The sequence below is a fragment of the Peromyscus eremicus genome, chromosome 4 (genome assembly GCF_949786415.1).
Source record: "Peromyscus eremicus chromosome 4, PerEre_H2_v1, whole genome shotgun sequence".
In the NCBI taxonomy this organism is placed as follows: Eukaryota; Metazoa; Chordata; class Mammalia; order Rodentia; family Cricetidae; genus Peromyscus; species Peromyscus eremicus.
In genome coordinates this window covers 49,255,552-49,278,871 of record NC_081419.1, presented here as the reverse complement: position 1 = coordinate 49,278,871, position 23,320 = coordinate 49,255,552, and the positions used below count along the sequence as shown (strand labels likewise).

The 23,320-nt window shown below is 43.5% G+C and overlaps 1 protein-coding gene across 1 annotated transcript in view; it reads left to right on the top strand.

Annotated features, from left to right (window-relative positions):
* Positions 1–23,320, top strand: part of Mettl8 (methyltransferase 8, tRNA N3-cytidine) — an 88,254-nt gene that overhangs the window by 20,579 nt on the left and 44,355 nt on the right. Inside the window, exon 2 of the mRNA XM_059260667.1 lies at positions 17,149–17,303. Coding sequence (XP_059116650.1) covers positions 17,149–17,303 — 155 coding nt within the window. The remainder of the gene's footprint in view (positions 1–17,148; positions 17,304–23,320) is intronic.

The window sequence follows — 23,320 nt, the reverse complement described above, 5'->3', positions numbered from 1 at the left end:
TGATAAGTATTTTGAATCCCTGGTATTAGGTTTCTCACCGTCGCAATAAGCCAAATCGAGCTAGGTTTAATCTGAGCAAAGCACTCCCAGGTGACCTCGTGGGAAGAGTAGAAATCACGTCGCAGGTCTATGGACCAGAGCTTAAATACCCTGTAGGCGAGGTCTTGAGCAGTTCCCGTCAAGCGGCTTTCTGAAAGGGGCAGGGTTTGGAGAGAGAGGAAGCGGGCTGAGGCAGAGCTTCCAGTGGGACAATTATTTTAACTTTACAGATGATTTTTGAAGAAAATTGACTTTTTCTTTTATTTTAGTCATGAGTCTTTACCTTCAGAAGCTCACATACCGTCTTTTCATTAAAGTCATTATTCACTCTGTTCTACAGAGTAACAGCTTTCTTCCTACCAGTCCTGTGTGCCATTTCTTGGTGGCATTTGTATAGAGATCTTGCCCAGCCTGCCGTGTGTGTGTGTGTGTGTGTGTGTGTGTGTGTGTGTGTGTGTCCCCTTTTTTTAAGAACATTTTTTAAAAACACTCAGTTCCTATCTCCAGAATGCTTTGGCTTGTTCAAGCAGAGTGTACACTGAGGACTGTGTCATTTGTGGTGTTACAGTGCGTGCTATGAGCTGGATTTATGAGCTGTACTGTTGAAGACTGTTTAAGGAAGCAGAGCATACCAGAAACTGTTACCTTAATGAATCTGATCTCTGGAGCTGGTTACTTTGGGAAATTATACATTTGTAGCAAAAGAACAGCAACTTTCTCAGAAAACAAAGGACATTGTCCTAGTGCCAAGAGCTGTGGAAGAGAGGAATGGGCTGCTGGGAGCAGCTCCGGAAATGTGATTTCAAAGCGATTCCGTTGTTATTGAGGGACACAGTGATCTCTTACTGTGACTTCTTCAGAGGGACCTTGTTTTGATCACAGATACAGTTAAACAGTGTTACCTCCTGCACACCCATTGTGTTGTCAGGCAGCAGCAGGGTGATGGCTGACAGGTCTTATGTTTTGTTGTTGTTATTGTTGTTTTAAAAGAATCATCATTTAATCAGATTGTTTTTGTGTTAAATAAGATTCAAGTTGCCCCAGGCAGTATGGATTGGCAGTGTTTCAGCTATCTGGGAAAATGGAATTTGCCAGCTTTCTAAGGCCATTTGAAATAAACAAACACATTTCTTTTCATCCACATTATGGATTTAAAAAGCATGTGTGAACTAGCCTGGTATCTTAATTACCACTTAAAATGTTTCTATAGAGAATGTGCTTAGAGTGGGATGTAGCTGCGTTGCTATAGCGCTTGCTTAGCATGCATGAGGCTCTGGGTTCGATCCCCAACACCACTTGAAAGTGGGAATGGTGGCTCAGTCCTGTAACCCCAGCACTCAGGAGGTGGAAGCAGGAAGATAAAGTCCAGGGTCATCCTTGGCTACATGGAGTTTCAGGCCAGCCTCAGCTAGGAGACCTTGTCTGAGGGAGGAAAAAGAGAAAATATGCTCTGAGACCTTACCATTGTCTTACAAATGATTTTAAGAATAAGACCATTCATAGACTGGAGATTGCTAAGGCTTCTCTGTATATGAGATGAAAATGTAATTAATAGTCTCATTATCTGTCATGGTATTATAATTCATGGGCCTCTCTAGACTTTTTTATTTAAAGTACTAGAGATTAAGCCAAGGCCCACTGTGCTAGGTGGTATTCCACCGACTGAGTTATAGGGCCCCAGTCCTAAGCTAGTCCCGGATGTACTGGGTTGTCACTTTTGCTTATATGGTTTCTTGTGTGTCAAGCAGTAAACGCCTATATTCTTTTCCTTGGCTCATGGGCCCTCTGACCACTTCCCAAATGTGACCTTTCAGGATGAAACATAAGCGATTGTGGAGCTTTGCCTGGAAGGCGTCTGGGAAGATGTTGCCTCCTCACTTAGATTGTTACAAGTGTTCAGGGAGATCCTAGCCATGTTCATATTTACAGCTGCATTCCCAGCTCGGGGCCTCCATTCACAAGACTCTCCAGGGATGTCTTCCAAGATGCTTCCTCTTCTGTATTTTTCAATTCCCCATCCCCCGGCTTCAGAGGTCTGTAATAGGCCTTTATTTTTCCAGGCTTCTTAACTCTTTCTCCTCTATGCTTGATCCACCTGATCTTGCCCCTGGGCTGTTCCTGAAGGGAAAGGGAACACTTGGCAGCTGCCTCCTCTGTCTGTTTCTGCACAGCACGGCTGCGGCGAGAGCCTTGGTATTCTGTCAGCTTGACTTGTCCCAACTGAGCCCTTAAACACCTAATTACTCTCAGTGTTGGGAGGGATTCATTATTCATTAAAACTTATTGTATTTCTTTCTCCTCTTCAAACTTTAAGCGGTATCCTTTAAAAATGTTATGGAGGACCAGTGAGGTGACTCCAAGGAAGGGGTACTTTGGACCAAACCTAATGATCTTGGTTCATTTCCTAGAACTGGAACCCACATGGTGGGAGAGAACCAACTTCTACAAGTTTCCTTCTATCTTCCAAGTGCACAAGGTATACACACACACACACACACACACACACACACACACACAAATAAATAAATAAAAACAAAATCTTGTTTAAAAGAATTAACTCCATTTTACACATGAACCTATAGGTTTAAGCAAAGTAGCTCTTCCAAAAATTGGGGGTAGCTGGTGACCAAACAGGGGATTGAACTAGGGGCTGATCCTGCCGTCAGCTTAGTGCTCTTTCCCAGCCCCCTTGGATAGCTTGGCCTTTGGTCTTTGGTTTTTGGTCCTTGGGAAGCTGGGACTAATTAGAGCTCTTTACATCAAGAAGCCTCCTGACGGAAAGCTTGGTCCTCTATCCCTAGAGCCTGTGGACATCTTAGGGAGAGCCAAACTAATGCCAACACTGCTAACCCTGACCAGCATCAGAAGCTAACCCTGAACCAGCACTGTGCCCATACCTCCTGGAAGCCTCAGGTTTTTTGAACTCATAATATTGGCCACACTTTATTGATGACATGATGATACTAAAATGATCCAAGTATCATGCTGGAAGTTGTCAAGCTAAGACATCAGTGACAAACCCTGGATGCAGTTCACCACACCTGAAACTTGGAGTATTTATTTCTACTACTAAGGAGAAATAAGAGTAGAATCTTCTGGAACAGAATTTCCTAACACTGTAGTTCTCAATGTTGAGAAATACGGGACTGTTTCAAGGAAAAACATTCAAAGACTCCTGGGTTGACGTAAAACGTGTTTACTATATTGTCTGTGAACACAAATCTAGGTATGTGCTCTTTGTGCACAGAGTGCCTATTCATTCAACCATAAAATCAGAAGAAGTACAAGCACTACGGCAAACCCAATAAAACTCAAACTAACAGCATTATAGCGCGGCTGCTGGTTTCTACAGGAGCTCAATTGCAGCTCTCATTATAAACAAGGCAGTGGCCATCACCACACAGGTTCTTTTGACTTCAGCCCATCTGTGCTGTTGTGTGCTGTGTGTCTGCTCAATTCCCTCCCCGCCTTTCTCTATTCAGAATGCTGCGGAATCTTTTTACAGTGGGCTGTATACTCAGATGCATCATTTACATATTACATCTGTGCTGCTGTTGCCAACAAGATCATAAATGCAAACACAGGCGTTGAGACGAAGCAGCGGTTACACGTGTGCTCCTGTTGATTTCGCTTTTAGATTATCATCATAATAAAAACCCAGTGAAATTATCATGGGCCGTTTGTTTGACAAAGCCTCCTTGAGAAGATGTGCCCATGGGGGAACTTTTCCGACTGCCTTTCAGAAGACTGCAATAAGGTGGTGACTGGGAGTCCGGGTTTGAGCTTTTCCAATGCCCAAGTGTTTCCTTTTCATAGATGTTTGTGGCTTTGTGGTCTTAGCCATGTTGTAAGAATCTCTCACTCAAAACAGCATGTTTTTCTGGTTGTTACAGTGTTACTGTTTTTGTTACTAGGCGACACAGGGAGGCCAATTCAGAGGGCTTAATTACTAACCCTTCCACCTGTCTGTTCCCTGCTCCCTTGTCTCTATTATACCTGGGCTGCAACCACATCAAGTCCATCAACCCACCTAATTCTTCGTTGGCCCTTCCATTTATTTGTTTATTGCTTATTTATTTACTGGGAAATGACTTTGACCTTGTACATGCTGGGTTAATGTCCCACTGATGAACTACTAGCTTTCAGAGGTTGAGACAGAGGGTCAGGACTTCAGGCCAGCCTGAGACGTTGTTTCAAGTGAGGAAAAGAAAGAATGGCTAAATTTAGTGACAGATGACAGAAAACTCAAACTGATTTAAATGATTATGGGAATTTCTTGGCTCAATAAAGGAGATGACTTAGAGTTTCTATTGCAGCGTTGAAACACCATGACCAAAAAGCAAGCTGGGGAGGAAAGGGTTTATTTGCTTTATATTTCCGTATTGCTGTTCATCATCTAAAGAAGGACAGGAACTCAAGCAGGGCAGGAAACTGGAGGCAGGAACTGGTGCAGAGGCCATGGAGGAATGCTGCTTATTGGCTTACTTCCTATGACTTGCTCAGTCTGCTTTCTTATAGAACCCAGGACTACCAGCCCAAGGGTGGCACCACCCATAATGGGCTGTCCCACCCCCCATCAATTGCTAATTAAGAAAATACTCTTTCAGGCTGGAGAGATGGCTCAGCGGTTAAGAGCACTGGCTGTTCTTCCAGAGGTCCTGAGTTCAATTCCCAGTAACCACATGGTGGCTCACAACCATCCATAATGAGATCTGGTGCCCTCTTCTGACCTGCAAGCATACATGTAGGCAGAACACTGTATACATAGTAAATAAATAAATCTTAAAAAAAAAAAAAAAGATTAAAAAAAAAGAAAAAATATTTTTCACTGGGTGGTGGTGGCACATGCCTTTAATCCCAGCACTCAGGAGGCAGAGGTAGGCGGATCTCTGAATTCAAGGCCAACCAGGTCTACAGAGTGGGTTCCAGGACAGCCAGGGCTACACAGAGAAACCCTGCCTAAAAAAACCAGTTGGGGGGAAATACCTTAGAGTTGGATCTTATGGAGGTATTTTCTCAATTGAGGTTCCCTCTTTTCAGATAACTCTAGATTGTGTCAAGTTGACGTAAGACTAGCCAGCACGGGGAGGTGGGGGTGTGGGGAGATAAGAGGTGGGATTGGTTCAAGGGGCAATCCAGCTCCGTAACCATGGGACATAGCTCCTTATCACCGTATTAGTTTTCCTTACTCGTACTTGCCTTCAGCTTGAATGTATATCGTGCTGTGCTAAGGCCAAGCCCATTTGTGTAGAGCTGGAGTGATCTCTTGTCATTCTAGTTCCCAATAGAGTCCTGACCCCTCTGAAACCTCATGAGCACATTCTTTACTGTTGCTCTTCCAAACTCGCGCAGCATACCTGTTAAATTCTGCTTACGAGACTCTAGGACTTGTCTAGCTTCACATTCTTCCTTCAGACCAGTTCCAAAGCCTCTTAACCACATGGTCGGCTTCATCACGGTGATATCCCACTTGATAACAGTTTTCTGTATTCGTTACTTTTGCCTGTTGATATGCAAAATACCTGACTCAGGCAATTTAAGAAACAGTTTATTCAGACATGTGGCTTGAGGGTTGCAGTCTATCCGGGTGGCGAAAGCATGGTGATGGGAACTTGAGTTAGTGGGTGACATTGCGTCTGTAGTCTAGAAGCAGAGAGTAGTGCCACTGCCCATCATGCTGCTCTTCTTCCCCTTTACTCAGTCTGGTGTCCAGTCAGCAGAGCGGTGCCACTCACACCCAGGGTGGGTCTTCTGTCCTCGCTTAAGCTGCTTTGGAGACACCCTCACTGACAGCATGTCCAGAGGTGTGTCTCGTAGATGATTCCAAATGCAGTCCAGTTGACAATGAAGACGGACAGTGACGTGTGCAAACATCTACAGATGTCTTATTTGTATTTACATCTGTTTATATTAAACTAAACAGGACCTCGTGGTGATGACCTCTGTTCTAATCTGGGACTGTTGGAAGCAGGGCACCTTCTCCCCTTCCTTGTCTCTGACCTCCCACTCCAGTGAGAGAAGCTTGGTTTCTGCCATTTACCATCTGGTCGTCAGCTGCTGGATCCCAGTTTGTCTGTGATGCTTTCAGGGCTGGTGAGCTTTCTCAGCTACCACACCGAGAGCTGTATTGCCTGTTGTCTATAGTCCTGCAGTTTCTACTCATCCAGAGTCCCTCCACTTAGCACCGTTTTCCCAGTGACTCTTTAATTCCCCTAATATTCCATAAGCCTTCACAACTCCTTTCTTCTCATTCTTTCTTTTTAAAAAAGAGTTTGTGGTTTTTTAAAATGGGACTACTTTCTGCTATACTTCCTCAACTTTCTTTTCAGACATCCAGTTACCACTGTTTACGTTACACTTTTGTGTATTTATTAGGGGGGCATACATAGGCCAGGTCCCTGTGTGTGGAGATCAGAGGACCACTTACAGGAGTTAGTTCTCTTCTTCCACCATGTAGGGCCCAGGGATTGAACACAGGTGTTCAGGCTTGGTGGTAGGTGCCTTCATCTACTGATCTGGTTTCACCAGCCATCTTTTCCTTTTTCTCCTTCCTTCCTTCTTTTCTTCCTGTCTTCCTGCTTTTTGCATGCCAATCCTTACCTGAAATGCCTTGACTTTTAGCTTCATCTCCCTGGCTATCCCTTACTTTTATTTTCTATTTTTACATGTGTGTGTATATGTGATACACATGTGTGTATGCATGCTTGCATATGTGTGAGCACATGTGCATACACATGCACGTAGAGGCAAGAGGTTGATGTCAGGAACCAATCCGAATTAGGTTTTCACCTTATTCAATGAGGAAGGGTCTCTCAGTCAAACTCAGAGCTCACCAATATGTTTAGTCTCAGTAGAGCTTGCTCTGGGAGTTTGGAATGCCGACAGAAATGTGGCCAGACTGCTCACGAGATTTCAGAGGGGTCAGGCCTCTACTGGGAAGTAGAATGCTAAGAGACCACTCATGTTCTATATGAATGGGCTTGGCCTTAACAGAGCATAGTATAGAGTCAAGCTTAAGGCAGTTATGAGTACGGAAAACAAATAGGCTAATACAGCTCCACCTTCTGAGGCTGGAGTTCTAGAGAAGCTGCTGCTTTCACTCTGGGTTCTGGGCATCTGAACGCCTGTCCTCATGCCTGCACAGCAGGTATTTTAACCACAGAGCCATCTTGTCCACCCCCTACTTGTTCTTCCTTGCTTAACACAAATACCAGAAGTATCCGGCAGTCCTCTGAGACACAGGCAGTTACCCAACTCACTCATTCTTCTGTGCTCTAGTACTGTTTGTTTGTTTGTTTATTTATTTATTTATTTATTTATTTATTTATTTATTTTGGTTTTTCGAGACAGGGTTTCTCTGTGCAGCTTTGCACCTTTTTCCTGGAACTCACTTTGTAGACCAGGCTGGCCTCGAACTCACAGAGATCCGCCTGCCTCTGCCTCCTGCATGCTGGTATTAAAGGCATGCGCCACCACCGCCCGGCTCCTGTGCTCTAGTACTGTATTACACTTGCTTCTCCTACACTATTGTCTAAATTATATAGCATTCTGCTTTGTTTTGATGGGGTCTCCCTTTGTATAGCCCAGGCTGCCCTGGAACTTGTGTTGCTCAGGCTGTTCTCAAACTTGAAATCCTCCTGCCTTCTAAGTGCTGGGATTCTGAATGTGAGCCCCCCCCCCCCCAGCAACTGTATCCTTTAAAATAGAACTGTCACAGTGTTAGAGCTGCTGCCTGTGTAAATCTCGTCTTACTTTAAATTTGTAGAAAGACATCCATTTGGACATTTTTATTCATTGAGGATATAGCTCAAGTTTTTTTAGATCTAATATGCATTTATGGCTGGAAATTTTATAATATTCTATTCTCAGCTAGGACAGTCTTACTGATAAGGGCAGCCCAGACATGACCAAGTAAATCGTGCATATGGATACAAATGTCTCCTGCTATCTAGTATCCCTAAAGACAGAAACCTCTACAGGGGATGGGAAAGCAGGGCGGGGGCTTCAGGATCTTATCCACGGGAGCTTTTATCACACTTGTAATGGCTGCTAATAGATGAGCATGCTTGTGCCTTAGGACCATTTATCAGCCCACCTAACTGGCTAATACTTCCAAATGTTCCTGTAGCATAGACATGTAAAATGGCAGTTGGATGAGTTTAAACCAGCTTTATTCTGAGCCAGCACAATGTGTTATAATGGCACTCCCAGAGTGATTGAAATAGTAACTCCTTCAGATATTTTGGATTGGTGGGCTTTCCTGAAATCCCTAATTTATTCTCTTATTCCCGAGTTCTTAGCAGCTTCCCTTTTTGTGGGAAAAGGCATGCCACCTCCCAGGACAGCCCTGGAGAGCAAACACTAACCATGAGATTCCCATTTTGAAGCTGCAGGGTGACTGACGTCATAGCACGATCAAAGTGCTCTGCAAGCACTTACTGTAATTATTGTTGTTGTTCTGTTCTTGCTAATAACCTTATTTATACCCCGAAATTATAATCATGCAAAGAAAGATGAAAACAAGATGTGTAAGTTGCGGAGCCGGTTGCCTTCCGTGGTCACCCTTGGAGTTCTCGGAAATTGCCAGGGTTAATTGAAGCTTCAGTTTTCGCCTTAGTGTAGTCGATATTTAAGTGTTTCTTACCTGACGCTTTTCTCTCCAAATAGTGCGACAATAGCACTTTAATTCCTCTCATTAACTCTCAGGTGAAGTTCAGTGCAGCTCTGTCTAGATGACGTTTGCGCCTCTGAATGAAGCTGTTCTACCGTCTTCCCCCTGAGAAGAAAGCCAAACAGTTACAGAGGTAATCTGTTTGTTTAAAAGAGGTTTGGAACCCAGGCAACTCTGAAGGCGAGTTAACTTTTAAGTGGTGGGCAGACATTTAGCATGTGATGAGCAGGATTCTCTCCCGGGTTTCAGGGAGCTGAGACAACTGGGAATCATTCTTGAGGAGTCTTACAAATAGGTTTGGCCTGGAGCCAGCACGGTGCTTCGGGGGTAATTCTTAATTTCCCACAGACAGGATTTCTTGCTCTGTTTCCTTGGAGTTCCTCTCAGCACTGAAGTCTCCCTAAGTCAGGATCAAGCTTAAAAAGCAGGGAAGTTAACACCTCTTCCTTCCTCCACTCCCCAGCTGGGCTGCTCGCTCCGTGGAAGAACCTGTGGTAAAATGGTCCTTTCTTTCCGTGATGCGAGTCTCTTGAGGTTTGAGCACTGAAAACAAACAAACAAACAAACAAACAAAAAAACCAACAAAAAACCAAAACTCTCCTGGCCTGGGGCTGGGGACTCCCAGCTGCATTCTTTGTTAGCTGTTTGATGAAGGCCCAGGAGAAGCTACAGAGATGAGAGGGGGAGGGAGAGAAGGTCCTTCTTAAGTCAGTTACGAACGATTAGTAACTGGGTGAAAACTCAAGAATCACTTCTGGGGTACCTTTGGTATATGTGGGTTCAAAAAGTAGTAGGCAATGGGAGTGTCTCTTTCTCTCTATGTATGTGTATATATATATGTGTGTGTGTGTCTACATATACATATATGTAGACACACGCAAATATATAGCTATAGATAGATAGATAGATAGATAGATAGATAGATAGGGATATCAAGGCTGTCCCAACACAAAGGGACAGAGCAGGGAGAGGGGAGGGAGAGAGAAAGGTTAGAACATGGCTTCTATAGTTAGACTGCTTGCATTGGAATCAAGATTTCATCGGTTCCTAGTCAGCACACATGACTATATTTAATTTGTTACTCCAGGTCAGAGGATGAGTTTCCTTTGTCCTTCATTGATTCCCCCCCCCCCCCAAATAATACTCTTTGATGGAAATGGAGGTTACAACTAATTGTGATTAAAAATATGTTGAGCTAGGCTGGAGAGATGGCTCAGGGGTTAAGAGCACTGGCTGTTCTTCCAGAGGACCTGGGTTCAATTCCCAGCAATGACATGGTGGTTCACAACCATCTATGATGAGATCTGGTGCCCTCTTCTGGTGTACAGGCATACATGCAGGCAGAACACTGTATACATAATAAATAAGTCTTTAAAAATATTTGGAGCTTGGCCTGGTAGTCGGTAGTCCAGGAAGTTCATGGAGGATTTGGAGTTTAAGGATTGCCTGGACTACAGACTGGTTTTAAGTCCAGCCTGAGTAACCTATTGGGGCCTCTCAGAAAGAGTTTTCAAAGGGTGGTGGGGATCGGGAAGGGCTAAGATTCAGTAGTAGAGCAATTGCCTAGAATGTGTGAGGCCCTTGGTTCAATCTCTAACACCACACCAAAAAACAAAACAAACACATTTTGGATGGGGGCTGTATCTGCGCTAAACACATATAGACTACTTACTTATCGTTATTCCCTGGGTTGTCTAGTGTATTCAGTATTATAAACAATCTAGAGGAAATGCAGTGGAGGAAGGGCTTAGGCCCTGGCTTTCCGCTTTGTACCCAGTGTCCTTAGCACAACAAAAATAAAGCTGGAGCCGGGCAGTGGTGGTGCACGCCTTTAACCTCAGCACTCAGGAGGCAGAGGCAGGCGGATCTCTGTGAGTTCAAGGCCAGCCTGGTCTGCAGAGTGAGTTCCAGGACAGCCGGGACTGTTACACAGAGAAACCCTGTCTCGAAAAACTAAAAAGTAAATAAAGTGGGTGGGGAGGGTGGCTCTGTCACTACAATGCTTGTCACCTAAGTGTGAGGATCTGAGTTCATTCTAAGCATTCATGTCAAAGAGACCTGGGCGTGGTGGCTTGTGCTTCTCATCCCAGTGTGCAGAGGGTGCAGTGTGCAGATCGCTGGGATTCACTGGCCTGACAGAGACCTTGCCTCAAAGAACAATTGTGGGGGAGAGAGGTGGCCGAGTGGGTAGGAGCACTTGCAGTGCGAGCTTAAAGATCTGTGTGAGTCCTCCAGCCCCACATGAAAAGCCAAGCCTGCCATGTGTGCCTGGAGCTCCATTGCTGAGAGAGACAGGGATTCCAGAAGTCCGCTGGGCAGCCAGCAAACCAGGAGTGAGCTTTAGGTTTGAGAAGCCGTCTCGAGAATGATAGAGACACCCATTGTTCTCCCCTATCCTTTGTGTGAGTGTGCATGGACACGGGGGGGGGGGGGGGGGCAGCACGCACGTGTGCACACAGACACACACACACACACACACACAGTCACACAAACACACGCGTACATGGACATACATGCACCAAAGAAAAAAGTAAACCGAACTAAAACTTAGAGGGAGGGTGTGCACAGCTTTCCCATGAACACTCCTGTTTTGTGTGAAAGACTGGAGCATTCGTAGAGTTTGTCCTGGGGTCTTACATGGGCATCAAGGAGCGGTCCCTTAACGTCGGACACACTTAACTTTTTCTTTAATTGAGACTCGCATGAAAGATGAATTGGAATTGGTGCTTTAATTCCTTTTTTTTCCAATTTGCAAAATATATAATGGACTATTTCCTTTAACTAAAACCTTCCTTTTTTAGTAAAAAAAAAAAAAAAGTACATAAACTATTGTTTGACAAGCATAAAGTTTACAGTTATTTCAGAAGAGCTTTTCTTTTTGTGGTTGGGACTACAGTGGTAAAGTCCTTGTTTAACACCTTGGATTTAATCCCCAGTAAAACACACACTCACTCTCTCTCTCTCTCTCTCTCTCTCTCTCTCTCTCTCTCTCTCTCTCTCTCTATCTCTCTCTCTCTCTCTCTCTCTCACACACACACACACACACACACACACACACACACACACGGCATGGGAAGCATTTTTATGTGTATTATGTACATTTTAATTCCAGTAGACTGTGTTGTAGTTGGTATGCGTCTGCAGTTGTATGGATTACTGAAAAGGGGGATACATTTTAGCAGAGGGCAAGACATTTGGCAGAAGCTGTGAGTTGGAGCAAGCTGTTTCTCGCAAGCTACCCTTTCCAGTCAGGGCTGCTGCTTCTGTACCTAAGTTCAATGTGGCGATGGTGGTGGTTGGCCCAGCGGCTGGCCACTGGCCAGTGGGTATCAAAACCATCTTGTCCTCAGCTTGTCATACTCTTTACTGGACCCAAGCCATTTCATGTATTGGTTTTCCCCCTCTCAAATTCTAAAGTAGGCAGATACTTACTGTCTTAGTGTTCTGTTGCTATGAAGAGACATTATGACTCTTATAAAGGAAAACATTTAATTTGGGGCTTGCTTGCAGTTTCAGAAGGTTAGTCCATATCATCATGGTGGGGTGTGGCAGCATGCAGGCAGATATGGTGCTGGAGAGGTAGCTGGGAGTTCTACATCCAGATGTACAGGCAGCAGGAAGAGAGAGACTCTGGGCTTGGCATGGGCTTTTGAACCCTCAAAGTCCACCCCCAGTGACATACTTCCTCCAATACAGCCACACCTCCTAATCCTGTCAAATAGTGCCTCTTTCCAGTGACGAAGCATTCAAATATATGAACCTGTAGGGGCCATTCTCATTCAAACTACCACACCTGCCTACACCTAGCGCTGTCAGGAACCTGTTGGCTAATCACGGTACACCTCTGTGATCTTGGTAGCGTAATCAATGCTATTGGTGGTGACACTGTCAATCTGATGCTTGTGTGAGCATTCTCGCCCTCATGGGTTTCTGATCCTTAATGGCTGCTTCAGCCCATTTTCAGCTGCAGGATGCTGAGCGGAAAATGGGACAGAAGAAGGAAAAGAAATGCCACTTGGTGATATGGGCTAGAATTTGATGTGACACATGTGTTTGAGCTAAGTGAAGGGTTGCAACCACATTTCCAGCTGCAAAAGTAAACAGAGCTCAAAATAGGTAACCAGGCTGTGTGGAGGTCTTGTTGCTTTATTTCTCTGCTCTGGAGTGTCACCAACTAAATACAGTTCATTAACGATGAGGATACCTTCTGAGAAACATGTCGGTAGATAATTTATTATGTGCACATGACAGAGTGCTACCAGTGTAGATGCTATAGCCTCCCTTTATACCTAAGCTGTATGTTGTAGCCGATCCTGCTAGATAATAAACCTGTGAACAATGTTCCTGCACCACTCCCATGACCACTGTAATGCCACAGTCTGTCTATCTGCACATAGGAAAGGTGTGGTAAAATGCTAGGTGGTGGGGATTTTTTTTTTCCATTGTAATCTTTTTTTCCACTGTAATCTTAGAGAAACTACTATATGCAATTTGTCCTTAACCAGCATATTGCTATGCAGCTCATGACTATATCAGCCTCAGCAATTAAAGTATAATAAGAAATGCTCAGAAAGCGCTCGCCTAGACTTTCCCTCTTAGATATCCTCAAATTTTATTCCTAGCAAATTCTTTGTAACCTGAAAATCTAATGGGAAGCACCATCAGTGGGAAAATTGTACCATAATGATGTGGCCATGTTCAAGCCTTTTTTTCATACAGACTCATTTTAATTCTCCCAGCGATGTTCGTCTCAAAAGAGGAGCTGAGAAGTGTTCTCATCTGCTGTAGGGTTTTGTGCTGTTGGTACTGTTTTTTTGTTTTGTTTTTTTCTTAAATGTTTAGTGTTCACTAGTGAGGATGTGTGGGCCTTCAGCTCTCTTTGTAGGAAAGCTGTTTGTTTTTTATTGTGGGAAAATATACCTAAAAGAAGATTTACCATTTTAATCCTTCTTAAGAGTGTGGTTTACAGGCATTAGGCATTCATGTTGTGCAAGTATTACCAGCACCCATCTCTAGGACTTTTCGTCTTCCCCAGTGGAAACTGCACTGGTTTCTCAGTCGAGCTTGTTCTGTTCTTGATTTCTGTATGTTTGTCTGTTGGGGATGTGGGTTTTGTTTTACTTTGCTTTTTGAGACAGAGTTTCACCGGGCTTTCCATAAACCTTTGCTACTCTTACATCAGCTTCCCAAGTGCTGGGATTCTAGGCATGTGCCACCATATCTGACTGGCTTCCTTTGAAAATTGTATATCTTTAAGGTGTGCAGTAAGACATTTTCATATCGCTGCACATATGTAGTGAAATCTCCGTTACCCTTTGTGTGAGTGTGTGTATGTATGTGTGAACATGTACTTTTTAAAACTGAATTTTAGGTTAGCATAGAAAGTATTGAATTTCATCATGTCATCTCTATACATGGAAAGAACACATGCTTTTAAAAATCCATGTTGTGCATTAGCTCTCTAGATTTGCTCCTCCTACATACAACTGAACGCTCTCCCTGGCATCACGTCGTTTTCCATTTTTCTGACCTGTGCCCATTAGACATTTGAACTCCCTAGCCTCCCCTCTGCAAGCACTACTCTGCTCCGTCACTGTGGGTCTGCCTGCTCTGGGAACCTTCTCTAAGAGGCACAGTGTGCTTTGTGACTGTCCTGTTTCCCTTAATTGTCTTTAAGATCCGACCGTAGTGTAGCCTGGGTCAAAATACAGTGCGGGTGTTTCTTATTCTCCTTCAGAGACCACTTCAGGCCACTTGGCTGTCTGTCTGCAGTGCCACCGTGAATCTGAGCATACAGACATCTTTTCAGGTCCCTCTCTGCTTTCATTCCTTCTGCATATATACCCAAAAATGGAATCCCTGGCTCTGGGTCTAATTTTTGGGAAGTTCACTCTACTGTTTCCATAGCAGCTGCATCATTTTACATCCTATCAGCAGTGTGTAAGGTTTCCAGGTTCCTCATATCCTTGCCAACACTTGCATTTTCTGATTTATTCTTTACATATATGTGCATGTGTGTGTGTGTGTGTGTATGTGTGTGTGTGTGTGTGTGTGTGTGTGTGTGTGTGTGTTAGTCATCTTGATCTTGTTCTTATTTAAATTATAGACTCATTTCATACGTTTAGGCCTGCTTAAGTTTTTTTTTTATTTGTGATGTGTTAGAAACTTATTATAGGTGAGTTGTTTTTCAAAGTTATTTATCCCATAAATAAATGAGTAAAGAATTGTCTATAATATCCATTTAGTTTTTCAGTATCTATGAGGTTTTTTCATTCCTTCATGTCAAATAAGTACCATTTTTATGCATTCAGTCGAACAATCCACAAATAGCAGGGCTCTGCTTCTAGAAGCTAGCAACTTAGGTTGAGGAGTTTAAATACATTAAAATTATGTATTTAAAATATTTTTATGTTTCTGTTAGATTTATTAGATATTTTTCATTTAGAAGATAAATAGCAGTGTAACACCAGATGTGGCTATTAAATATGATAAAGAAATGAAAGAACTGGATGTCTGTGTGATTAATTAAAGAAGCAGCTGCCTAAACAAGGAAAGTGCCACATGCTCAGGCCCTGGCCATGCGAAGCTCCATCCGCCAGCCAGCAGCCTGCAAGGCACACACTCCTGACATTTTGCTCATAGCCAGTCTGGTTGTGTCTTTTTGCGTGTGGTCATTTGCAGTGAGGGAAACTTTGCCTTTGCCTTTTCTGAACAGCGGTTAGTGTCACATGATCATTGGAAGGGTTGAGGGTCACATTTAGACTCGGCTTTCCTGGGTGGGAAGCGTACTTTGTATCATTTTGCACTTTAGAGCATGAGTTACCTGTCTTGGTGGGTGTCATCAGTTTCTGCTCTTTGGCATACAGAACATTATTTTATGAATATATTCAATGTGGAAAGGTCTAAAGGTAGTTTTGTAGGTAGAGTTGTGTTGGTGTTGTGTGGAGTGCTGGAGAACAAAGACTCGTGAGGGTCAAGGCGGAGCGGTGTGTGGTAGGGAAACAAGCCAAGAGCTGGGGCCAGCACTGGCTGCTGCTCTCTGGAGCCGGCCAGCCTCTTACTGCCTGACGACACCCCAACAGGAGAACCCTTGAAAACTGTCGTGAAAGTATAGTGAGATGTTTTTGACATTCCGAAGTTCATTTTCAGCAGGGTAGAGAGGGTGTTCACTGCATTGTGGTTTTATGTCTAATGGCACCTCTGATCGCCTTGGTTCCTGTTACATACATGTTACCTAGTGCTGTTTCTATGGACTGGTCACAGCAGTAGGCTGAGTGCTGTGAGGAGCAGCTGAACTGTCAAACACTGTGCACACTGTGCACTGAGGTGTCTTTTGAACACTTTTCTATAAACGTGAGAGTGACGTGCTCACCAGAATATACGTGCGATGGCATAGCCTTTAAAACTTAAATTATCAACATCAGCTTCAACTAATGATTCATCTCTTGAGCTAGAATTGAAACACGTGTGTTGTATGGGGAAATGTATTTGCAACAGTATTATTGACCATTCTTAAAAGTAGACACGTATTAGCTGCCGATAGAGGAGCATGGGAGGTTCTTCTGTCATATAGTATCTCTGTGACTTTCTTTTTCAGAAGTAGATCTGCAGCAGATCTTTTCTTTTTTGAGTTAGATATATACTTAATCTGGGGGGAATTTTTAATGGGATATTTTCCTAGTTTCTTTCTCTGAGTACATTTTTGTGATATGTCAAATCTATTTTTTTTTTAAAAATATTGATTTTTGTATCCTGTAACTTTATTGAAGGTGTTTATTAGGTCTAGAAGTTTTCTAGGGGACTCAATAGGGTCTTTTAAGTAAAGAACCATGTTGTCTGCTAATAGGGGTAGTTTGACTTCTTCCTTTCCTGTTTTTATCTGTTGTATGCCTTTGTCTTGTGGAATTGCTACAGCTAAGAAAGACTTCAAGCACTCTATCAAATTAGAGGGGGAGAGTGGTCACCCTTGTCCTGTCCCTGACTTTGGAGGAAATGCTCTCAGCTTGTCTCCATTTACCCTAATGTTGGCTATAGAGAGCCTTTATTACTTTGGTCATGTTCTTCTATTCCTGAAATCTCCAGAATTTTTCTCATGAGCACATGTTGGAATTTGTCAATTGCCTTTTCAGCATCAATTGGAAGAATTATGTGGTTTCTGTCCTTAAGTTTATTTATATGCTGTATTACATTTATTGTTTTACATATGTTGAACCAAATTTGCCTTTTTGGGATGAAGCCCACTTGGTCTTGATGTATAATCTTCTTATTGCTTCCCTAAATTTGGTTTGCAACTATTTTGTTGAGAATTTTTACATCTCTGTCCGTCAAAGAAGTTCATCTGTTCATCTGTAGCTTTCTTTTTCTGTTATGTCTTTGCTTGGTTTGGCAAACTGTTTTAATCCTGTTGACTAATTAGTTAACTGCTTGTCACTTTGCAGGTCCTGTTTAGGATGAATATGATTTGGAGAAATTATGTTTGTCATCTGAGGCAAGGGAAGGTGCCACACAGATGCCAGAGTGGTGCCCACCCAGTGGCCCCCCTGGGGTCAAGGATTTTAACTGATCCAGCCAAAGTTTTTGAGCACAACATGTGGTGAGTTTTTTTCCCCAACATTTATTTATTTATTTGGGAAGCATGTGCGCCGTAGAGTACAGATGGAGGCCAGAGGACAACTTTCAGGGATCCTTTCTCCTCATCCACCATGTAGGTTCTGAGGATCCAACTCGGATCAGGCTTAGCGGCAAGAACCTCCACCCACTGAACCTTATCGCTGGCCCAATTTTTACTTTTAAATTTGATACTGTATATGTTTGTTAGATGTATTTTTCTCATTATGACAAAGGAAGGATTTTATTGTATGTTTTTTGTTTTCTGAGTTGGAGTCCCTCTTTGTAGCCCTGGAACTCTCTATGTAGATCATGCTGGCCTCAAACTCAGAGATCCACCTGCCTCTGCCTTCTGAGAGCTTAGACTACAGGCATGCATCACCACACTCGTCGAGGAAGGATTTTTTTTTAAGTTGATAATCTAATGTAGGTTGTAGAAATCCAAAAGCCTGGGTCACATGTTGCTGATTCTGAACTTCTTTGCAAATGGACCATGGAAGTTCCCTAGTACATCCAGCAGCCTTAGCATCCTTGCAGACCTCTGACCCTGCCTGGCCAGTCTGCTGATGGGGCCAGGGGAAGAGGCCCTTTTCTAAGTGGGACCCTCTTCTCTGTGGCCCCGGTGGCTGAACTTACCGCCCTTCTCCCTCAGCCTCTGTAGTGGCTTATATTATAGGCCTCAGCCACTGGGTCAGAGCTCCTGGTGTCCCATAGGCCCTTCCCTCTTTACATAGTTCCCTCTTCACAGGTACTTGTCAAGTGCACATTCAGGACCCTTTGCTTCTCAGCATGACCCTGCTTCATGCTTTGAAGAAAACCGTGTTGTTTGGGAAGATGGGTGTTTATGAAAAGGCTATAATTGCACCACAATGCTTCAGGTTCTAAGCACTGAGTGTTATAGACTGCCTTGTAGGAAACAGCTTGAGGGAAGGGGATGGGAGAAGAGGGGGAGAGGAAACTGCAGTCTGGATGTAAAATAAGTAAATTAATCAAACTGTAAAAAAAGAAACAACTTAGTAATGAGAAACTGCTTCTGTATGGACATAGGAAAGGGACTTTTTTTTTTTATTGTTTTGAGATAGTTTCATATATCTCAGGCAGGCCCTGGGCTCACTCTAATGCAGAGGAGGATGTGACTTTGACCCCTTGACTTTCTTGCTCCCACCTCCCAAGTGTTGGGATTACAGGGTAAGCTACCATGCCCAGCTAGGAAGATTTCTCAAATTGGGAAAACTTGAAATTAGGATTATTTACTAGTATTATTCAGTACTTGGGGCAGTGCCTAACACAAAAGTATTTGTTGAGAGCTGAATGTTGTGGTGCAGGTCTTTAATCCCAGCACTGAGGGGGTAGAGGCAGGCGGATCTCTGAGGCAAGTATCTATTTAGCAAGTAGCAGGCCATCTAGAGCTATGGAATGAGACTATTTCCACACACACCCCAAAGTAGTTTTTGATATATATGGTATAGCTGGAGTAAGGGCATCCTGGCTGGGTAGAAATATAAAACACAGATGAGGATGCATAGGGCATTTTCAGGAGATGCTAAATAAGATTGTCTGCTTTTCTTTTTTTTTTCTTTTTTTTTTCTTTTTTTTTGGTTTTTCGAGACAGGGTTTCTCTGTGTAGCTTTGCGCCTTTCCTGGAACTCACTTGGTAGCCCAGGCTGGCCTCGAACTCACAGAGATCCGCCTGGCTCTGCCTCCCGAGTGCTGGGATTAAAGGCGTGCGCCACCACCGCCCGGCTGCTTTTCTTTTTTTTTTAAGGCTCTTCCAGGAGATCAATGAATCTGACCCCCAGATTCTTATCTCCAATAAGGTTGAATGAAGTAGGACAGAGGTGGAGTAGGAGCAAGGTTGCCTGTGGTGCTGGATTCAGAGCTGACATTCAGGCTGACATTCACGGAGTCACTGGGGAGGGACGACACTAGATCCTATATTTGCTGATAGTATGCTGGACAGATGAGCAGCAGGAAACAGCCAGTGAGGAAGACTGTGGAGGAGGAATAAAGAGGAACTGGCAGAATAAAGGAAATGGAAGAATTTGATTTGGGGGTTTTGAACTTAGGTCACTGATAAAAATAGGTAGACTCATAGTTTATTTTGGGAAGAAGATTATGTAGATAGTTTAGATAAGCTTTGAGAAGACATTCAGCTTCAAATGTCCAAATACCATGCTGGATCACAGCCAAGAGCTGAGAAGTGACCAAAATGCCTGGATACAGATCCCACTGCTGGGAAGAAGAAGTGTGTGACAGGGCCGAGGAGTATCCAAAGAGGCTGCCAAGGGAGGCTCAGCTCACTAGTACTGCCTGCTGCACAGCTGAGTTCTCTTTAGAGAGCCCTGCTGAGGGGAGCTCCTGGGCCTGACTCACATTACAGGAAATAATTTCAGGACCAGTTAGTATGAAGCAAAGTCAGTGTTTATTAAGTAAAGGATGAGATTTATGAAGAACAAAAATAGTACATGCTAGGGGTGGGTATAGTGGCACAAGCCTTTCATCCTAGAACTTAACAAGCAGAGGCAGCCAGGTCTCTGTGAGTTTGAGGCCAGCCTGAGCTACATATCAAGACTCGATCTCAAAATAAATAAAATACATGTTGAAATTTAAGTGATTTAGAGGGAGAGAACAGGAAGAGGTTTGAAAGAATGCCCCAGCCTCAAGAAGAGGTGGTTGTACAAACCCGAAGTGACAAGACATACGTACATACATACATACATACATACAACATACATACATACATATATATAACATACATACATATAACATACATTACATACACACATGGTTTTGATGGCCTTTAGAGTTACATTGTTCAGGGGGTTTGAAGATTAAACCATCTTGTTTTGTTACACTTACTTTTTCTGTTGCTTCTTTTTAAGTTATTTTTTGTTACACTTACTTACCTAAGGAACTTTTCTTTAGTAAATGAGATTTTAAGGTGCTTTATGAGGTACATTGGGAAACATAGGAGGCTGGAGAGATGGGTTGGCGAAGGGGCTGTGCCAAGCCTGCGACCTGAGTTCAGTCCTGGGACCCACATGGTGGGCAGAGAGAGCTGACTGTCACAGTTGTCCTTTGACCTCCTCACATGCACTGCACACACGTGAGAGTGCAAAGCACAACTTAAAAATAACTTTGCAAACATAGTAACGTTTTTAAAGGTTGAAAGCATTCTTCTTATCCATAATCCACAGCAGATAAAGGCATATGTTTTTACTATAAATACGGTTCATAATTTTGCTTAGAAGATTTTTTTAGAAAAGAGATTATAGTCCTTTGCAGGTGGTTTGGAAGTTCTGCTCAAGAGACTTAAGCCAGGTCCCAGGGTGAGAGGCTCTCCTGCTCCGTCCTACAAAGTCTTTCTTTGCCCTCTTTTTCTTTTTCCTTAGGCCTAGCCTAAGGAGCAGGGTCTGTAGAGATGGAAAAACAGTTTGGGGGTCTTAGGAATACAAGCGTTTGTTGATTAGTTCTGTGTTGGGCAATTGTGATAGCCACTGACCACTGTGGTTTCAGAGCACTTGACATTGGCTAGTCCAAGTTTAGACGTGCTGGAAGGCCTGGGAAGATGACTGAGTTCGTAAAGTCTACTCCACGCCCTGAGGACCTGAGTTCCATCCCCAGGATACACCTGGGAAAAACCAAACAAAATTGGACCTGGTGTCACATGCTTGTAATCCCAGAGCTGAAGAGGCAGAGACAGGCAGGTTCCTGGCTCACTGGCCAACCAGCATAGCTGAATCGATGAGCCCCAGGGTTCTCCAGTTGCTGAGGGACCCTGTCTCAAAAGCAAGATGAATGACCTCTTAGAAGTGACAGCTGAGTTTGTCCTGGGCCTCCACATGTGCATGTACACACACACACACACACACACACACACACACACACACACAGATGTGTTGTAAGAGTTTGAAAAGTTAGCACAAAATGAAAAGTAAATTATCTCAAATTTTATATTGAATTTCGTGTTAAAATGACTGACATGTTGGGTTTTTTGAGTTAAATGAAAAGGTTTATGAAATAAACTTTTTACCTGTTTTATTTTGGTTTGCTCTGTTTTTCTAAGACAGGGTCCCATTATGTGACTCCCGTTGGCCTCAAACTCCCAATCCCTCTGCCTCAGCCTTCCCAGAGCTGGAGTTAGAGGCTTCTTCTCACTTGCAATTGTTTGTTGTTTGTTAACTTTATTGAGGAGATTGTGATAGGTTTTCACATTATCAGGATCTCAAATCATAGCTCAGGCTGTCCTAGAACTTACTAGTAGCCCAGGCTGGCCTCAAACTCACATGAGCCTTCTGAGTAACAAGATTATAGGTCTGAGCCATACACATGCCTTAAAAAGAAAAAAGTTAAGTAGAAAACTTGAAATTCTATGTGTGGCTCATGTTACATTTCTTTACAGTTTACAAAAGGCACGTTAAACCACCCTGACTGTCATTCCCAGTGTCTGATATTGTAGGCTGTGAGAGAACATGGTGCTTTCCCAGGCAATGAGAGAGAGCTCCGGAGGGACTCCTGCCAACGAGCACGTGGTTTTCCTAAGTTTCCAACCATTCTCTAAGCATCTGCCTCTTCTCCACCTGCTGCCGCTGTCCATGTAGCCTGGGACCCTTGCTTGCTGACTTTTACATTCTGTCTCGTCATGGACCCTTGAGAATCCGGCAGCCTTTGGTCCTGGAGGGCTCGTGGCTTTGCGGGACAGGAGAGTTACTGTTTCTCTCAGGTAGAGCCATGAAACCATGGCTAGAAGACTTTCCTCCAGTAAGAATACCTTATTCAAGTGATATTTTAACATGAAATCTCAGTATTTCAAAGATGAAGACACAGGCATGGTGGTGCACACCCATAATCCCAGTGCATGGGAAGCCGAGGCAGGTGGGTTGCTGTGAGTTAAATGCCAGCCTGGGCTATGTAGCAAAACCTTATCTCAAAAACACCAAGGTGAATGAGTGGATGGATAGATGTAATAGCAGGCCCACTTTGAACCAAGCAGAGACCTAGAACTTGTACACCTGTATGTATCAAAGAGGGTATCCAGTCCCATCATAGAAGGATGTGAGCCACCATGTGGTTGTTGGGAATTGAACTCAGGACCTCTGGAAGAGCTGCCAATGCTCTTAATAGCTGAACCATCTCTCCAGCTCCCGTTCCCCTTTTATTTTTAAAATTCATTATTGGGCCAGTAAGATGACTCAGTGGGTGAAGACACGTTCCACCAAGCCTGGGAACCTAAGTTGATTGATTACCGAGCCCCATATGGTAGAAGGAGAGAACCGACTTCTGCAGGCCGTCCTCCGACTGCTTTATACCACTCATCACACACACACACACACACACACACACACACACACACACACACACACACGACTTTCAATGTTTATTATTGTTACTGTTATTTTGGCCCTTTTGAGACAAGGTCTCACTGTGTAGCACAGCCTGGCTTCAAGTGCTCACCTTCTGCTTCAGCATCCTGAGTGCTGAATTACAGACTGATTAGCACCAGCACACTCAGCTTGGTTTTGGCTTTTCAGAAGATTTGTAAGTTTATCCTCTTTTTCCTCCAAGTCCACAGTTCTATCCAAAATCTCTCATTTTCCTCCTTGTCTTCTTTAAGAATGTGTTTCTTGTTTTGACATGTTTGATTTTTAAAAAGATGTTTCTAGAAAAGTGCAGTTTGCTGCATGGATCAGCATGTATAGACATTATATGCGCATATAAAAATAGACTGAAAGTCGAATGGTTAGTTTTACCATGTGAGCTGTGCACCCATGTTTTCTGTTTTTCTTTTTCTTGTTTCTATTTCTAAATGTTATTCAGACTAGCAGAATTGATTTCATGACTCCCCAGAGGGTTATGACCTTTTTAGTTAAGAAAACACCAAGCTAAACCATTCTCTGGAGACTCAAGGTAAGACCTGGATGTTGCAACATGACCTGTTACATAAATCATGGAAATAATGGACCATTTCCAGGATCAGAAGAGGTACAGATGGCAGGAGTTCTT